The sequence below is a fragment of the Rhincodon typus genome, chromosome 13 (genome assembly GCF_021869965.1).
Source record: "Rhincodon typus isolate 14 chromosome 13, sRhiTyp1.1, whole genome shotgun sequence".
Classification (NCBI taxonomy): domain Eukaryota; kingdom Metazoa; phylum Chordata; class Chondrichthyes; order Orectolobiformes; family Rhincodontidae; genus Rhincodon; species Rhincodon typus.
Window position 1 is genome coordinate 12,093,014 of NC_063344.1, and position 16,886 is coordinate 12,109,899.

A 16,886-nucleotide genomic window follows, 5' to 3' on the forward strand; every position below is an offset into this window, starting at 1 on the left:
AAATGTGGAAACTTCTGTACTTTTGCACGATATTGCCAAGGGACAGCAAGTAGATGAGAACTAAGAGGCCACCATGGGATATATCCTCTGGATAACCAGAGTTAAAAGTAAGGGAGTAGGAAGAGGTGTGAAACCAACTAAGAACAGCATAAATCCAGTCAATAAAAAAGTGGAGATAGCAGACATAGAGGTCTGAATCTTTCGAGAAATGGGCTGTGTCGTTCTCGGTGAGTTTCAGAGAGGGTTTCTCTCCACAAGGTCCAATAAGTCTTCTCGCACAATTATCTCAAACTTGCCTCGCTGACTTGGTACTGTGCCCCTCTCCTCCAATGCCACTGTGATTCCCCCATTTGCTATAGGTGGAAGTCCTCACCACTGCTAGGATATCCCAGGTTCCATGGCCCCAGCACCATTTCTGGACCTTTCACCTGATCAGGTGTTAGCAGTCTGGAGTTGCCCTTTACTGTGCAACTAATGGGAAATCATTCACAAACCAATGCTTCTCGGAGCTTTCAGGTGGAACAGTTGACACTTTCTTGCACATACCTATTGTCTCTTGTCGTTTAATCACAAACCACTCGGCCTACCTGTGCTGAGCAGAATCTTATCTTCCAACCTCCCAAGTCACTGCTTCTCTGTTCTGTGTCCCTTACAGCCCATTGTTCAATATGGGACCATCACATACAGGAAAGCCTTTAATCGTTGCAGAACATGCATTCACTCATTTCACTGAAACCAAAAGTGAACAGAAATAAAACAGAAACTGTATTTGCCTCTTGGAACAGGAATGCACTGCTTACGTTTTTCAAGCAACAACAAATTTAGAGTCAAAAATTGGAAGCAGATATCAATTAAATCTTGTATGGCTTTGTAGCCCTCTACACTGCAGCACTCTTACTGTGCACAAGGTTATGATCTCCTCCTCTAGTGTCCTCCTCCTCCTCTGGAAGACTGTTCCCACTCTCTGTTTTGTTCAGCTTCAGTTTTGTTGCATCTTCTGCCTTCTCCAATAGTGCAGAGCACATCATGTTGGAATTATGTGGCACACTCCTTCAGAACTGGACTTAAAGCCATCCTCAACACACCTCCCCCCACAACCCCCACCCCCCTACCCAACCCAAGCATCGGAGCCTCCTCTTCAGTAAGCCTATTGTCTGTTCCCCTATGACCCTGGGAGAAGAATGGGCTACATTATAACTACAGTCGGCCTCTCTTTTACGGGATTGCATAACGGAGGATAGACCTTGTCCCCTAGCAACCATCCTTGTAAGGCATCTGGTCCTTAACACAGAACCATTACAGTTCCTGCAGATAGAGGCATCATAGCAGCTCCCAGGGTACCTGATACACACATCTAAGAGGTGATGACAATGATCACAAATCACTTGCATGCTGATGGAATAGAGCCTTTTTCTGTTGATGAACTCAGCTGCATTATATGGTGATTTCAATGTAATAAGTGCACATCCCAACATACCCGGTATCTGGGGGAAGCGAACTACATTATTGTATCCTACTGCCCGGGCTGCAGTACTGACCTTATCATTGGAAAACAAGATAAAGTGGTGCGATCTGGCACAAACAGCCTTGGTAACTATCTGTCTTGATCTATTTGTGAGTGGATAATTGAGGGACCTCACACAGGAAGGATCCAATTGCATAAAAGGTCAATGCAGCTCTTGGCTTGCTGGCCATTAAGAAAGGATGGCCACCCATCCAATCAGGTCACAGGTCCTGATCCAGCAGTGTGGGGGTGTTCCATATCACCCTCAGTCCACAGTAGCAATGCACCTTCATCAGAGGAAATACAATTTGAGGAAGTAGAACTCTGGCCCTCCTGCACATTCTGTGGGGACTTCCAGCTGCGCCCATTTCTTGTGGAAGCTACTCAACATCCACTGGAGGTTGCTGCTGGTCCTGGAATTGCTGACACAACTGTTCCTCCTTTCCTTTTGTATACCTCCATTGCATTGCAGCAACAGTGATAATAACTCTTTCTGTGACTGGTTTTGTTGGTCATGCTTGCAATCAGTCTGTTTGAGGAGCAGAAGAAAGAGAAGAGGTCCTTTTTCAGTAATGAGTAGTCAGCATTTGCATCAATTGCAAATGACGATTTTTTGCCATATTCCTCTGTACAGTGGGACATGGAGCACTCCAAACAAAGAGTGCCATGGAGTGCCTCTACATGGTACTTTGACTTTGGAGCTTTATTGTGATGAATACAATACGAGTTATGCCACAAAGAGACAGGAAGACATTGTGAATGCTGCAGGGGGACTGAATGCTTTTCCCAATCCCACCTCACCAATGAAAGGGATCATGCATGTAAGAGCATCTTACTTGATACTTAAACATCAACTTACGGAGAATCAGTCCCATACCCCAATGGAGCCTGAAAGGTCTTGCATTAGTTCAAACGTTTTGAGAAGATTTGTAGCTCGGGTTGTGGATGAGGTTGTAGACTTGTTCGCCGAGCCAGTGTGTTTGATCGCAGATGTTTTGTCACCCTGCTAGGTAATATTGTCAGTGCACCTCCAGTGAAGCGTTGGTGTTCTGTCCCATTTGTTATTTATATGCCTCGGTTTGCTGGGGTGTTTGACATCACTTCGGGTTCTGTTTTCCAGTGGTTTGTATATCGGGTCCAGTTCAATGTGTTTGTTGATGGAGTTCCGGTTGGACTGCCAGGCCTCCAGGAATTCCCTGGCATGTCTCTGTTTGGCTTGTGCTATTATGGATGTGTTGTTCCAGTCGAATTTGTGTCCTTCTTTGTCCGTGTGTATTGAGACCAGTGAGAACTGGTCGTGTCTCTTGGTGGTTAGTTGGTGTTCGGTATCCTTATTGTCAGTTTTCTTCCAGTTTGGCCTATGCAATATTTCTCACAGTCCTTGCATGGTATCTTGTATATTACATTAGTTTTATTGGTTGTGGGAATGGGATCCTTTACTTTACATTACATTACATGGGATCCTTTATATTACTACTGATGAATGTAAAGGACCTTTCAACAAATACATTGAACTGGACCCGATATACAAACCACTGAGAAACAGAACCAGAAGTGATGCCAACTATCCCAGCAAACCGAGGCATATAAATAATAAACGGGACAGAACACTAATGCTTCACTGGAGGCATGATGATGAAACGTCTGCAATCAAACACACTGGCTTGGCGAGCAAGTCTATAATCTTGTCTTGCATTAGCTTTATGGCCCATAGGTATGACTTTTTAAGAGGCACTTTGGATGTCACCTGTGATTATTCCTGCTTCATGAAGATGATTGTCTTCAATCTTCAATTACTAATGACAATGTCAACATTGCTTGTGACTGGCATTTGCACCCTGCACGCTTGGACATTGTACCTGTGAGATGCATATAATGATATTGCAAGTGACTTTAAACACCCACTTGCAGGGTACATGTTAACACAATTGCCGCTTGAATGGCCTTTTGTTGCTCAGTAGTGGACCCCACATGTTGGAAAAGGAAAATATAAGATTCTGCCTAGTCCAGGTGTGGTCCCAGCCATTTTCCATTTGTAGGTTGCATTTAGGAATTGAGAGAACATGTAACGGAGAAGGGGTCACTCTTTGAGCCATCAGTCCCAGGTGTGACCTATTTGGCAAGGGTCTCTTCCATTCCTCTCCCTGGGAAATTCCCGGAGAAACTCAGCAGGTCTGGAGAGAATCAGAATTAACATTTCAAATCCAGTGTCGTCTTTAGAATCCCAGGTCATATAAAACTCAATGTTAGCCATAAGAATGTTAACAGAGAGCAAAAAATGGAGAGATAGTTCCAAACTTTAGGCCCCGAAGGCTGAAGGCTTCATTGGCAGTAACACAGCAAAGGAAATCAGGGTGTGTAAAAGAGCAAAATTTGGAGGAGCTAGAGATCTTGGAGGGTTGTAGGGCTGGAGGAAGCAGATGCAACTACACTAATTGTGAAGGTAACTTGCATATCTGTTTCTGTGTCTACATTGCAGGCCGAGTTGAGTGAACTCATTGGGTTCAAGCATTACATGGAGATGATGATGGTCCTCACCACAGCAGAGTCAGTGGGTCCTTCGTCTGATGAAAATGTCAATGTGTTGGACACTACCTTCAACCAGGTCCCAGTTCGTGTCTATGAGCCAAAAATCCTTCTCCCAGGACTCAGGCGAGCGGTCATTTACATTCATGGGGGCGGATGGTGCTTAGGAAGTGCAAGTAAGTTGTGAAACTACCCTGTAAAGCATAAAAGGAATTTGTATATCGCCTTTCGTATCCAACGGCAATTTGTAACCAATGAAGAACTTCTGAAATGGAGCCATTCTTGTGATGTAGGACTCGTGATAGCCAATTTGCATATAGCAAAATCCTGTTATCAGTAATGAGATGAATATTTAAATAATCCATTTTTGCAATGTTGGCCACTGGATACAAACGGACCCAAGGCATTGAAGAGAACTCCTGTCCTCTTCTTGGAATATTTTTACTTGTTGCATGGACAGCAGATGGAACCTTGGTTTAACATCTTAGCTGAAAGGTACTGCCTGCAACATTGGAGCATCCCTTCAACACTATACCAGCCTGGATTGTGTTTGACTAACTCACTGGAGTCTTTTGTTTGTTTGCTTGTTTTAAGAGGTAAAAGCAAAGGTTGATATGAGTAACGCTGTTGATGTGGCATACATGGACTTTCGGAAAGTATTTTATGCAATGCCACATAACAGACCGGCAAGGAAAGTTATAGCTCATGGAATAATAGGGGTATGTTGATACAAAATTAGTGAGTGATAGGAAACAAAGTAATGGATATCTTTCAGGCTGGAGGAAGGTTTGTAGTGGAGTTCTCCAGTTACTGCTAATATTTCACCTTGCTTTTCCCACTATATATAAATGGTCTAGAATTTGGTGTGAGTAATCATTGTGATTTCTTTTTTGCTTCCCATGAAAGTATTTGTAGCTATCTGTCAGTCAATCCTATGCAGAGTATGTGGTGATGGTCAAGATTTGAAAGCTTCTAACAATTTAGACTTACGTAGCAACTTCAGCAGAGCCAAACCTCCCATCTTGTTATATGAAAAATTAATTGGACATTTTGAGCCTAGAGGATGGAGTTGCAATGACTAAAAGCATGGTTTAAAGAGAATATTGGAAGCACAAAGGAGATAGAGAACTTCAGCAACTTCCTGTACCTAAAGAGAAGAAAATAAAGCTTCAATTTAACTACCTGACGTATCAGCCAAAGTGAATGAGTCTATGTCCAATTCTTTACTGTTGAAAGATAAACCACTGATGGATAGAAGCCACTGTCATTGCTGAGAGTATATCAGGGCTATGGCAATAATCTGAACATTCACATGCAGGCAGTACTCTCACCTTCAAGCAGGGAGCCATTCAAATGATCTCCAACTTGTAGTTAGACATCAGACAGTTAATGATATGAGCCATTGCTAAATCCTCATCATCATTATCCTGGAGTCATTGGTAACCAGAACCTCAACTTGAAAGCCATCTAAATGCCATGGTGATTGATGCAGATGGTTGGGTATTCCTGGTGAACGTCTCATTACCATCTAGTTTCTCAAAGCCTCTCCTTCACCTACAAAGGCAGAATTCAGGACTGTGATAGAATGCTGTTCACTTTTCTGGATGAATGCCCCTGCAAAGGCATACAAGACATTGGAGGCTGGTTGACCGGTCTATCCACCAGCTTCAACTCTCTCTCACACCTCCACTGATGCACTGTGGTTGCAGGGCATACTCTTGATGTCCTCAACATTGACTCCAGATTCCATGAAGTTTCACAGAATTAGAAAAACCTGTGTTGATTACAACATAGAACATCCTGTCTCCTCTGCTGATGAGTCTGTGCTCCTCGGTGTTGAATTGATAATGTCATTGTAGTTCTCTGGACCGTAGGGCTGCTCTCTCATTAGAGAGAGAGATGGCTGGTGATGGTTAAGCCTGGCTGTTACCACACCTCGGATAAGGGGAGAAGTTGAGAAGGAGGGACCTTCATAGTAATCTCAGCCAGTGCGGGAAATGAACCCATGCTGTTGGCACCACTGCATCTCAGACCAGCAACTAGCCAACTGAGCTGTCTGACCTATGTTACCACTTGAGGAATAATGGAAGTTGGCAAGGGTGCAGAATGTACTCTAGGTAGGGAACTTTAAAGTCTATTACCAAGAGTGGTTCAGCAGCATCACAACTGACCAAGCTGGCTGAGTTCTAAAGGACATAGCTGTTAGCACTTCCTTGGCAATAAACTGCACACTGACATCAGGGCCACTCAGCTCCTGCCCTCATTACAGCCTTGGTTCAAACATGGACAAAGGAGCTGAAATCCAGAGGGGAGGTGAAAATGACAGCCCTTGACATCAAGGCTACATCACATAGAGCGTGGAATCAAGCATCAGCCTAGCAAAACTCATAACATTGAGATTCCAGGAAAAGTGCTCCCCTGGTTGAAGTCACACCTGGAACATAAGATGGTTGTGGTTGTTGGGAGTCAGTCATCTCCAGCTCCAGCTTGTGTCTGCAAGAGTTCTTCAGGGTAGTGTCCTCGGCTCAACCATCTTTAACTGCTTCATCAATGACCTTCCCTTCGTCATAAGGTCAGAATTGGGGATGCCAATTGTGCAATGTTCAGCAGCATTTATGATTCCTCCGATACTGAAGCAGTCCATGTCCAAGTTTTGTTGCATTTGAACATTATCCAAGTTTGACCTGCCCAGTAACGTTCGTGTGACAGGTGCCAAGCATTGATCATTTCCACCAAGGTGGAATCTAACCATCATCCTTGACATTACCGTTGCTGAATTCCCCACTATCCTGGGGGAAGCCATTGATCACAAACTATACTGCATTAGCCACATAAATACAGGAGCGGGTTTGATGCCTTTCAAACCTGGAGGATTTCACTGGCAGCAATATTTAGAATCACACCCATTTCACAGTCACAGCAGCACTAGTCACAACAACACTAACCTTCACTTGATCTGGCATTGCAGGTCAGCTTTCTAATGGTAGCGCAATTCTATAACTACCTCCTTGATGCAGATCAGTTGTCAAACACAGAGCTGCAGCCTCCAGGCAGTTGGGAGAATTCTTTTCTGAAGACTTCAGGCTAGGTGTCCTTCTCTTTAACTGTTTGCAAGCAGCTTGACATCATTGCTGCTCAAGGTAAATTGTGTCTGTAGCTCGCACGGATTCCAAAGCTTTGAAGTAGGAAGCAACTCTTTTTTTTTTACAAAGTCCAGCACTAGTTCCTGCGGATGTAACTGACTTTACTGAAACTCTTCTAACAGTTCCAGTCCTGTGATTAGTCATAGCAACTAAACTGAAAATTAGATGGCTCCCTTTAAATAACACTGGCCTGGGGAACCCTTATGAGCTGAATGCATGTCTAGCTATGCGCACATCAGCGACAATGTGTTGACAAGAACTGGAAGGTCAAAAATAGTGAGCTGGAAGCATCTAATCAGCGTAATGTGATTCATCTATTTTGCAAACTTGTTATGTATGTCTTTTAATGACAACGCAGTTGTGTTCATTGCCAAAGGTGCTCAGGGCAGGTTGTGCCAAAAAGGATTTGGAATAAGGTGGGATTCCTTTTTTGTTTTTACCTAAACTGTCACTTGAAGTGTTTTAAACATGGCTGCTGGCAAACTGAAAGCTGCAGCGTGTGACTTTCCATGTGTGCATTACAAAATAAAAGTATATTTTCAACAGTAAAGCAGGATGTATTTCAGAGATATGAGAGATGGTGAGACAGTGAGACAGTGATACTGTCACTGGACTCATAATCTAGAGCCTTAGGGTAATGCTCTGTGTTCAAAACCCATAACTGTAACTTGGTAGAGTAACTTGGTAAGTTGAATTAAGAAATCTGGAGTTGAAAGCTCAGCTCCAAGATGGATTCACTGGAGCTGTTAGTCATTTTACCTTTCTGCTTTCTCATCTCTAGTTGCAATGATCTGAAAGCAAACTGACAACACAGCTCGGCTGCATGGAACATCCGTCCTGTGCCCTGTGAGTCCTGGATGCCTCATGTGACCCAGACAATCACATGCGGCGAGTGTCTCCAACTGCAAAATCTTGAGCTCTGGGATTTGAAACTTGAGCAGAGGCTGGAATCCCTATGGTGGATCCGCCAGGCTAAGAATTACATCTGTAGCATGTTTTAACACAGTGGTCACACTACAGATTAAGGCCAGGCATGCTTGGAGGGAAAGGTGACCACTAGGTAGACTAGAAAAAACATACAGATAGTGCAATATTCCTTAGAGAATCATAGAATCCCTACAGTGCAGAAAGAGGCCATATGGCCCATAGAGTTTGCTCTGACCCTCAGAGCATCCCAATCACATCCAACCCCCAACCATAGCCCAATAACCCTGTTAAATACTATGGCCAATCCACCTAACCTGCACATCTTTGGACTGTGTGGGAAGAAGCTGGAGCACCCGGAGGAAACCCGCACAGACACAGGGAAAAGGTGCAAACTCCGTGGACAGTCGCCCAAGGGTGGAATCAAACCTGAGTTCTTGGTGCTTTGAGGCAGCAGTGCTAACCACTGAGCCACTGTGCTACCCTGAGCCTATCTTGTTCTCTGAAACATTTTGCATTTTTGGTACTGGCGAGGGCGATGCCTCATCAGAGAAAAGCAAGCGAGCTGTGCCTAAAAATGGAAGATAAATATGGTGTTATATCAAAAAAGGCTTCTAAAAATAAGTTATAAGCCTGAGGATTGGGACAATGTTATAATTCACCAAATGAGAGCCCAATACATTGATAGAGAACATGAATGTAAAATGTTAAGAAACATAAACAGACAATAAAAGCTTCTAAAGACATGGAAAATGAAAATATTTGCAAAGACAAATGTGGGTACATTGCATTTAGAGGTAGGAGAAACTTGTGAATGAATTATGAGCATGGGGAAGTCTTGCTAAAACTATAGAGGGCACTAGGCAGGCCACAGCTGGAACACTGAACAGCTTTGGTACCCCTTATTCAAGGAAAAACTTAATGGCATTGGATCCAGTCTAGAAATGGTTCACTGGTTTGATTCTGGGTATAAAAGAATTTTCTTAGGAGGAGAGGTTGTATAATTTGGGATTTTGCCCATTGGAATTTAGGGGAATGAGAAGAGACCTTATTGAAACATAGAAATTCTAAGGAGATGTAGGACTTCCTTCACTGGAACATAAAAGGTTGAGGGGTGATCTTTTATAGAGGTTTATAAAATCATGAGGGGTATAGATAAGGTGAATAACAAAGAACTTTTCCCTAAGGTGGGGGAGTTCAAAGCTAGCAGGCATATTATAAGGTGAGAGGAGAAAGATTTAAAAGGACATGAGGGACAACTTTTTTACACAGATTGGTTAGTGCATGGAATGAGCTGCCAAAGGAAGTGATGGATGCAGGTACAGTTACAATGTTTAAAAGACATTTGGATAAGTTCATGAATAGGAAAGGTTTGGAGAGATATGGGCCAAATGCAGACAGGTGGGTCTAGTTTAGTTTGGGAAAATGGTTGGCATGGACTGGTTGGATTGAAGAGTCTGTTTCTGTGCTATATAACTCTATGATGGTTGTTTCCATTTTGTGGGAACATCTAGGATCAAAGGGGACAATCTCAACACCAGGGGTTGCCAATTTTAAGACCGATGATGGAAGCCCGTGGATGTGGTCTCTTTCTGGATTTTCAGAAGGTTTTGCTAAAGTCTCACTCAAGAGGTTCATAAAAATTTAAATTCTGTGGAACTGGGGGTACTATACAGGCTTGGATTGAGCAATGATTAACAAACAGACTTCAGAGAGTAGGAATAAATGGACCATTCTTAGTTAGCAGAGTACAGGCAAGTTTTGGTGCTTGGCCCAGCTCCTCGTAATCAACATCAATCTTTTGAATGCAAGGCCCAAATGTAGAGAATACTAGTGTCACATAACTACAGCAGTCCTTTGGGTGAGTGAGTCATGTGTTAAGCACTGCTGTCAAGTTTTTAGTTAACCTTAAATCCAAATTGTGACTGTCTCAGTCCAATGCCCACTGGGCTCCCAGACAATCCTATTATCCTTTCAGTGGTCAAACTTCACTATCCCTCCAGTAATTCAGCAACTAGTTCTTCCTGCCAATAATTCTTTTATTAGCCATTATTGATTCGATTCCATTCCTTTAGAATCACACTTTTATATGTTAAAAGTTTCTTGTATACTGCTATATATTTGTGCAACAAAGACAAAGTTGCTGGTAAAGCTCAGCAGGTCTGGCAGCATCTGTGAAGGAAGAAACAGAGTTAACATTTTGGTTCGAAACGTTAACTCTGTTTTTTCCTTCACAGATGCTGCCAGACCTGCTGACCTTTTCCAGAAACTTTGTTTTTGTTCCTGATTTACAGCATCTGCGGTTCTTTCGGTTTTTATGCTATACATTTGTGAGTAGGTGTTACATCACTGTACTTCTGCAAACTGTTCATTGTAGTTGTTATCAAGTGCAAGGGGACTGGTTGGTGGCTGTAGAAGGTATTACAACAAGCTCTGTTTTAGCTCGTTGTCAGTCAACACGTTCACTCAGCTCGGCTCAGCTGGGGCACTTGCCCTCTCATTCACAGGCTGTGCTTTTAAATTGGGGCTGCTGACCCCTGAAGTCAGCTTTAAATAAGCTTTAAATATTAAATATCTCCAGGTCTCTGATACTGGGGAGCAATTGCTGGGCTGGTTTTTAAAAAGTAAACAAGATTTGTGTTTGTTTTTGTTTTCTTTGCTTATTTGTGAATGGCCAACTTGAATTTCTGTCAGACTGATGTCCTGTCTACTGCTATAAAAGACCCCATGCTGTTGTTTTGACGAAGAGCAGTGGGCTTGCCCAGTTAACATTCTTCTCTCAAATGACGCAGTTAGAACATCGTGGTTATGTTACCTGGTCAGTAAGTGAGAGGTCGCTCATACTAAGGCATAAGCTTAAACCCCAGCATGATTGCTTGGAGAATTTGAATTTGGACCACTCAATGTATGAATTAGAATGTCAGAATTGTGGCAGTGAAGATGTCCAAGCAACTGTTGGATTGATGGAAAAACTCACTGTCCTTTTAGGAAAGGCAATCTACTGCCTTTTACCTGGTCTAGTCTACATGTGACTCCAGACTCTTCTGAAATGGCCAAGCATGTCCCTCAGTTAACAAGAAGGCAGTTGACTATCGCTGTCTTAAGAAATGGCCAGTAAATGTTGATTGTCAGTGATGTCCACAAACAGTCAGTAATCTCACCAGACTCTTCTGCAGGACATTACTGTGAATTGGGTATGGTATACATGCAAGCTCTTCCTGTATGTAGAGCTAGACGGTCTCTTTTGGCCTTTTGGAGTGTTTCTCCACATGGTCTGGACGTTATTGGAGTTGATTTGGTTTAAATGGTTTTGATACTTCAGCACAATTGATCTTCCTTTTCTTTTTCAGAAATGAAACCGTATGACATCCTGTCAAGAAAAAGCGCTACTGAATTGAATGCAGTCATCATTTCCGTTGAGTAAGAACTTAGTGTACTTTGCCCTCACTAAGGGACACTGTTGGATAGTGGTTCATTACCTTTGGACCCTATTCTAACCATACAAAGTATTTAAAAACAACACTTGTGTAATAGTTTCTGGGACTTTAAGGACAATTTTAAGGTAGTAAGACATGCCTTTGTTGTACTTATGAAGCTTGTTGATGGTATTTTGAATTTAACTGCTTGATGTTTTCAACAAACTAACTATACGGCACAAGGTACACACATGAGGGATAGGGATGAATTAAACATACATAGACATACAAACATACGAAGAACTTCAGAAAGGAGGAAAGCTGCTGCAAAAAAGGGTCAATCGATTAATCAGGCAACATGGATTATTAAAAAATAAATAGCCATTCCTGGGATGGTTTACTCATCCAAGTGTATTGGTTATTCTTTGAATGTGGTTGTGGCTGGCATTTAGTATCCATCCCCAGTTATAGAAATCATAGAATCCCTACAATGTGGAAACAGGCCATTCGGCCCAACAAGTCCACACCGCCCCTCTGAAGAGTATCCCACCCTGACTCATTCCCCTACCCCTGCATTTCCCCATATCTAACCCACCTAACCTAAACATCCCTGGGTACTATTGGGCAATTTAGCATGGCCAAGCGACCTACGCTGCATATCTTTGGACTGTTGCCTTAAGATTGCAGTGAACCTTCTTGAACCATTGGTTTAAAACAGTGGACTATGGCCAGTTTACAGAGCAGCTAAGAATCAACCATGTCAATATTGGACTGGAGTTACAAACCAGCCCTGAGAGGATACAAACAGCTGTTTCCTTTTTTTGCTGAAGATATTGGTTAACAAGTTTTAATTTTAAACGGTGGTCTGACAGGTCTCTTTTTATGCTGTCACCATCTTTGAACAAAAACTTTAGAAAATGAACTAATTGTGAACTCTCAAACTGTTACTGTGGGATTTGAATTCACGTTTCCTGTAATATTTGCCCAGGCCTGTGGATTGCTATAACCACCACACATCCATACCCCTGTCTAATCTGTCTTTATTGCCCCTTGCTCCTTCATAAAGTGATACTTTGCTGAACATTGTGTACATCATGTGACCCTCACCTCTTACTGCACAACCTCGCTGGGTACTTCCTAATTTACTCCCTGAACCCATAAGGTGCACCCCCATTGTGGGCTTTTTTGGCAGACTGTACCTGATTGAAGGATGGCAGTGGGAGGTATGGAGATTTGTGACTGGAAGACACCTCTCTCTCCTTTCTGCTAAAATGATGTGGAGGTGCCGGTGTTGGAGTGAGGTGGACAAGTTCAGAAATCACACAACACCAGGTTATAGTCCAACAGCGTAATTTGAAATCACAAGCTCACCTGATGAAGGGGCTATGCTCCAAAAGGTTGTGATTTCAAATAAACCTGTTGGACTATGACCTGGTGTTGTGTGACTTCTGATTTTCTGCTAAATTCTAGTCTATTGTACCCCTCTCCCACAACCTGTGGCCTGGGTCCCTCGGTGATTCTGGACGTTGAAATGGCTGCGTTATTGGTAGCAGCTACTGCCTTCCCAGTGTCGTTACTGAGCAACAAACAGCTATCCATCTCTGAATGACCAAGAGTTCTGGGTGGACAGGACTTCCACTTATCATTGCTAGTTATTGTTTTCCCAAAATGAAAAGCCACATGAGCCTCTTGCCAACTCTCCATGCAAACATACATATACAAATTAGGGGATGTAAGCCATTCGGCCCATCAAGACTGCTCTGCCATTTTAATATGGTCATAAGTGATCTGCTTGTTTCAAATTCCACGTTCCCAATCATTCCCAAAAACCTTTGATTCCTCTGTCCAACAAAATCTAACTATATTCCATGACCTGGCCTCCACCAACGGCTGAGGCTGCAAGTTACCCAACCACTCCCCTCAGCTCCATCCAAATTATTAGGCAGTGCCCCCTGGTTCTGGAACTGCCCACGAGAGGAAACTTCCTTTTCACATTCACCTTGTCAATTCTATTCACGATCTTGAATACTCCAGTCAAGTTGCCTCTCACTCAGAAACAAAAACAGAAATTGCTGGAAAAGCTCAGCAGGTCTGGCAGCATCTGTAGAGAGAAATCAGAGTTAACATTTCGGGTCTGGTGACCCTTCTGAGCAATTTCTGTTTGTTTCTGCTTTACAGCATCCGCAGTTCTTTTGGTTTTTATTTAGTATTCACCTCTCACTCAGAATTTGGCAGTCATTCTGTTTAAAGTAAATAAAACAGAGTATTACTTATGTACAACTTTACATTTCCCCACACTATACGTTATCTGCCAGATTTCTAGCCTCTGAGGCGCTGTTGTAGCCACTGTGTGTATAAGGCTAATCCAGTTCAGCTTCTGGTCGATAACGGCTCCAAAATGGTCATGGAGGATTCAGTGATGGTGATACCATTGAATGTCAGGAGTGATGGTTAGTTTGTCTCCTGTTGGACGTGGTCATTGCTTGGCATTTGTGTGGCTCAAGTGTTACTTGCCACTTCAGCTCAAGCCTGGTTATTGCCCAGATCTTGTTGCATTTGAACAGTGTCTCCTCAGGATCTGAGGAGCTGTGAACATTGTGTGATCATTGGCAAACATTCCTACTTCTTCCCGCTATTAAAAAGGTCAGATCATTAATGAAGCAGCTGAAGATAGTTGAGCTTAAGACACTATGTTGAGGAACTCCTGCAGAGATGTCCTGGAGCTGAGATGAGTGACCTCCAACAACTACAATCGTCTTCCTATGTGCCAGGAATTACACTAATCATTCAGAGTTTCATCCCATTTCCCATTAACTCCAGTTTTGCTAGGGCTCTTTGATGCCACTTTGGGCCAAATACAACCTTTATGTCAAGGGCAGTTATTCTCATTTTCCCTTTGAAGTTCAGCTTTTTTGTCAATATTTGAACCAAGGCTGTAATGAGATCAGGAGCTGAGTGGCCCTGGCGGAACCCGAACTTGGGGTTGCTGAGCATGTGCTGCTTAATAATACTGTTGATGACCCTTCTATCACTTAACTTTGTTAACATAATTGATTGCAAAAGGCAAGTTAATCTGTCCCAGGTAAGTCCAGTTATTTATTTAATACACAATCTTGTAGTAAGGGGGAGGTAATGGCCTAGTGGTATTATTGCTAGATTGTTAATCCAGACACCCTACATAATGTTCTGGGGACCCAGGTTCGAATCCTGCCATGGCGGATGGTGGAGTTTCAATTCAATAAATATCTGGAATTAAGACTGTAATGATGACTGTGAATCCATTGTCAGTTGTCGGGGAGAAAAAACATCTGGTTCACTAATGCCCTTTCAGGAAGGAAACTGCCATCCTTACCTGGTCTGGCCTACATGTGACTCCAGACCCACAGCAATGTGATTGACTCTTAACTGCCCTCTGGGCAATCAGAGATAGGCAGAAAAATGCTGCTGAGCCAGCGATGCCCACATCCTGTGAATGAATAAAGGGAAAAAAAAGCCATTGGTCCACAGTTCTACATGGTCTACTGGTTTTACATGCAAGTGAAAACTCAAGGACCTACTCTAAAAGTTTGACAAGACACTTTACCCTCCCATACTATACTTCGGGAAACATTGCCAATGTCTGCATACATGATGTTCAAGTTATTAATGCAAAAGCCCTTCACAATCAACATGAATAACCTGCATGAGAAAGCTTCTGTAACTCTGAGATGTTTCACAATGTAGTTAATCTGCTTCTGTGTTCAGAGGGGTAAGGAATTGGCACTGAGCCACATTAGGAGATTTTGGGACAGGTGACCAGTTTAAAACAAAAGAGAGACTTCAAAAGTGACCTATGGAGGGAGGAAGGGAGAATTTTTGTGCCATAGTCATCCAGCATGGAAACAGACACTTTGGTCCAACTTGTCCATGCCAACCAAACATCACAATCTGACCTAGTCTCTCATTTTTCAAATCATTTATGGGACAAGGGCATTGCTGTCTAGGCTGGCATTTATTGCCCATCCCTAATTGCTCCCAAAGGGCAATTGAGAGTCAACCACATTGCTGAGGGTCTGGAGTCACATGTAGGCCAGACCAGGTAAAGGATGGTAGTTTCTTTCCCTAAAGGACATTAGAGAACCAGATGGATTTTTTCCAACAGTCAGCAATGGATGCATGGTCAACATTACGCTCAATTCACATTCTGCCCTCTTCTGTGGTGGGATTCAAACTGCGGTCCCCCGAACATTACCCGGGTCTCTGGATTAACAGTCCAGCAATTAATATCACTAGACCATTGCCTCCCCAATTTGCCAACAGGTGGCCTATATCCTTCTTCTAAATCCTTCTGATTCATGTACCATCCGGATGCCTTTTTAAATGTAATTTTATCTGCCTTCACCACAACCTCTGCCATTTCTGAGGGATTTGAAACTTAGGGTGTAAGTAGTTGAATCCTGAACCCCAAAAAACTTTTGAACTCCATACATGGTAAATTATTGGAAGTCCACCCTGGATAGCCAGCATGCTACATTGCCTATCACCACTGATGGGCATCAATCACGACCAGTACACTCAAACAAAACACAGAACTGCGAATGCTGGAAATCTGAAACAAAAACAGAAATTGCTGGAGAAACTCTGCAGGTATGGCAGCATCTGTGGAGAGAAAGCAAAATTAATATTTCAAGTCCAGTGATGCTTCTTCAGAACGGATACTCAAATACACTCGTTATTTTCCAGATACCGTTTAGCACCGGAGCATCGTTTCCCTGATCAGTTCAATGATGTTTACACTGTGGTGAAGTACTTCCTACAGCAAGATGTCTTGGTACAGTACTCGGTGGATCCAGCTAGAGTAGCAGTGTCAGGAGACAGTGCTGGTGGGAACTTGGCTGCTGCAGTAGCCCAGCAGGTACAGTTACAAATACAGTAATAGCTTGTAACCGCTCACAATACTGATTGGACGCACTTAACTAATGTTATAATGCATTTCATTGAACGAGAACAATATTTTCACATGGCTCCTGCCAACTGCTCTTCTTGGTTTGGTATTGAATCATAAGGAAGGAAGCCATTCAGTCCATTGATCTCTCTGAAAGGAACTATTCTATTGGTCTATGATAACACAGTGTGGAGCTGGAGGAACACAGCAGGCCAGGCAGCATCAGAGGAGCAGGAAAGCTGACGTTTCGGGTCAGGACCCTTGATGCTGCCTGGCCTGCTAAGATGGATACAGAACTAGCTCAGTTATAGGAAACAGAGGGTAGCGGTGGAAGGACGCTTTTTGGAATGGAGGATTGTGACTAGTGGTGTTCCACAGGGATCAATGTTGGGGCCTCTGCTGTTCGTGATCTACATAAATGATTTGGAGGAAAAGGTAGCTGGTCTAAT

At 43.0% G+C, this 16,886-nt stretch overlaps 1 protein-coding gene across 1 annotated transcript in view; it reads left to right on the top strand.

Moving 5' to 3' along the window:
* Positions 1-208: 208 nt before the first annotated feature.
* The window catches only part of aadac (arylacetamide deacetylase), a 25,117-nt gene continuing 8,439 nt past the window's right edge, over positions 209-16,886 (top strand). The window contains exons 1-4 of the mRNA XM_048604508.1: positions 209-227; positions 3,910-4,206; positions 11,448-11,517; positions 16,236-16,407. Of these exons, the coding sequence (XP_048460465.1) occupies positions 209-227; positions 3,910-4,206; positions 11,448-11,517; positions 16,236-16,407 (558 nt within the window). The remainder of the gene's footprint in view (positions 228-3,909; positions 4,207-11,447; positions 11,518-16,235; positions 16,408-16,886) is intronic.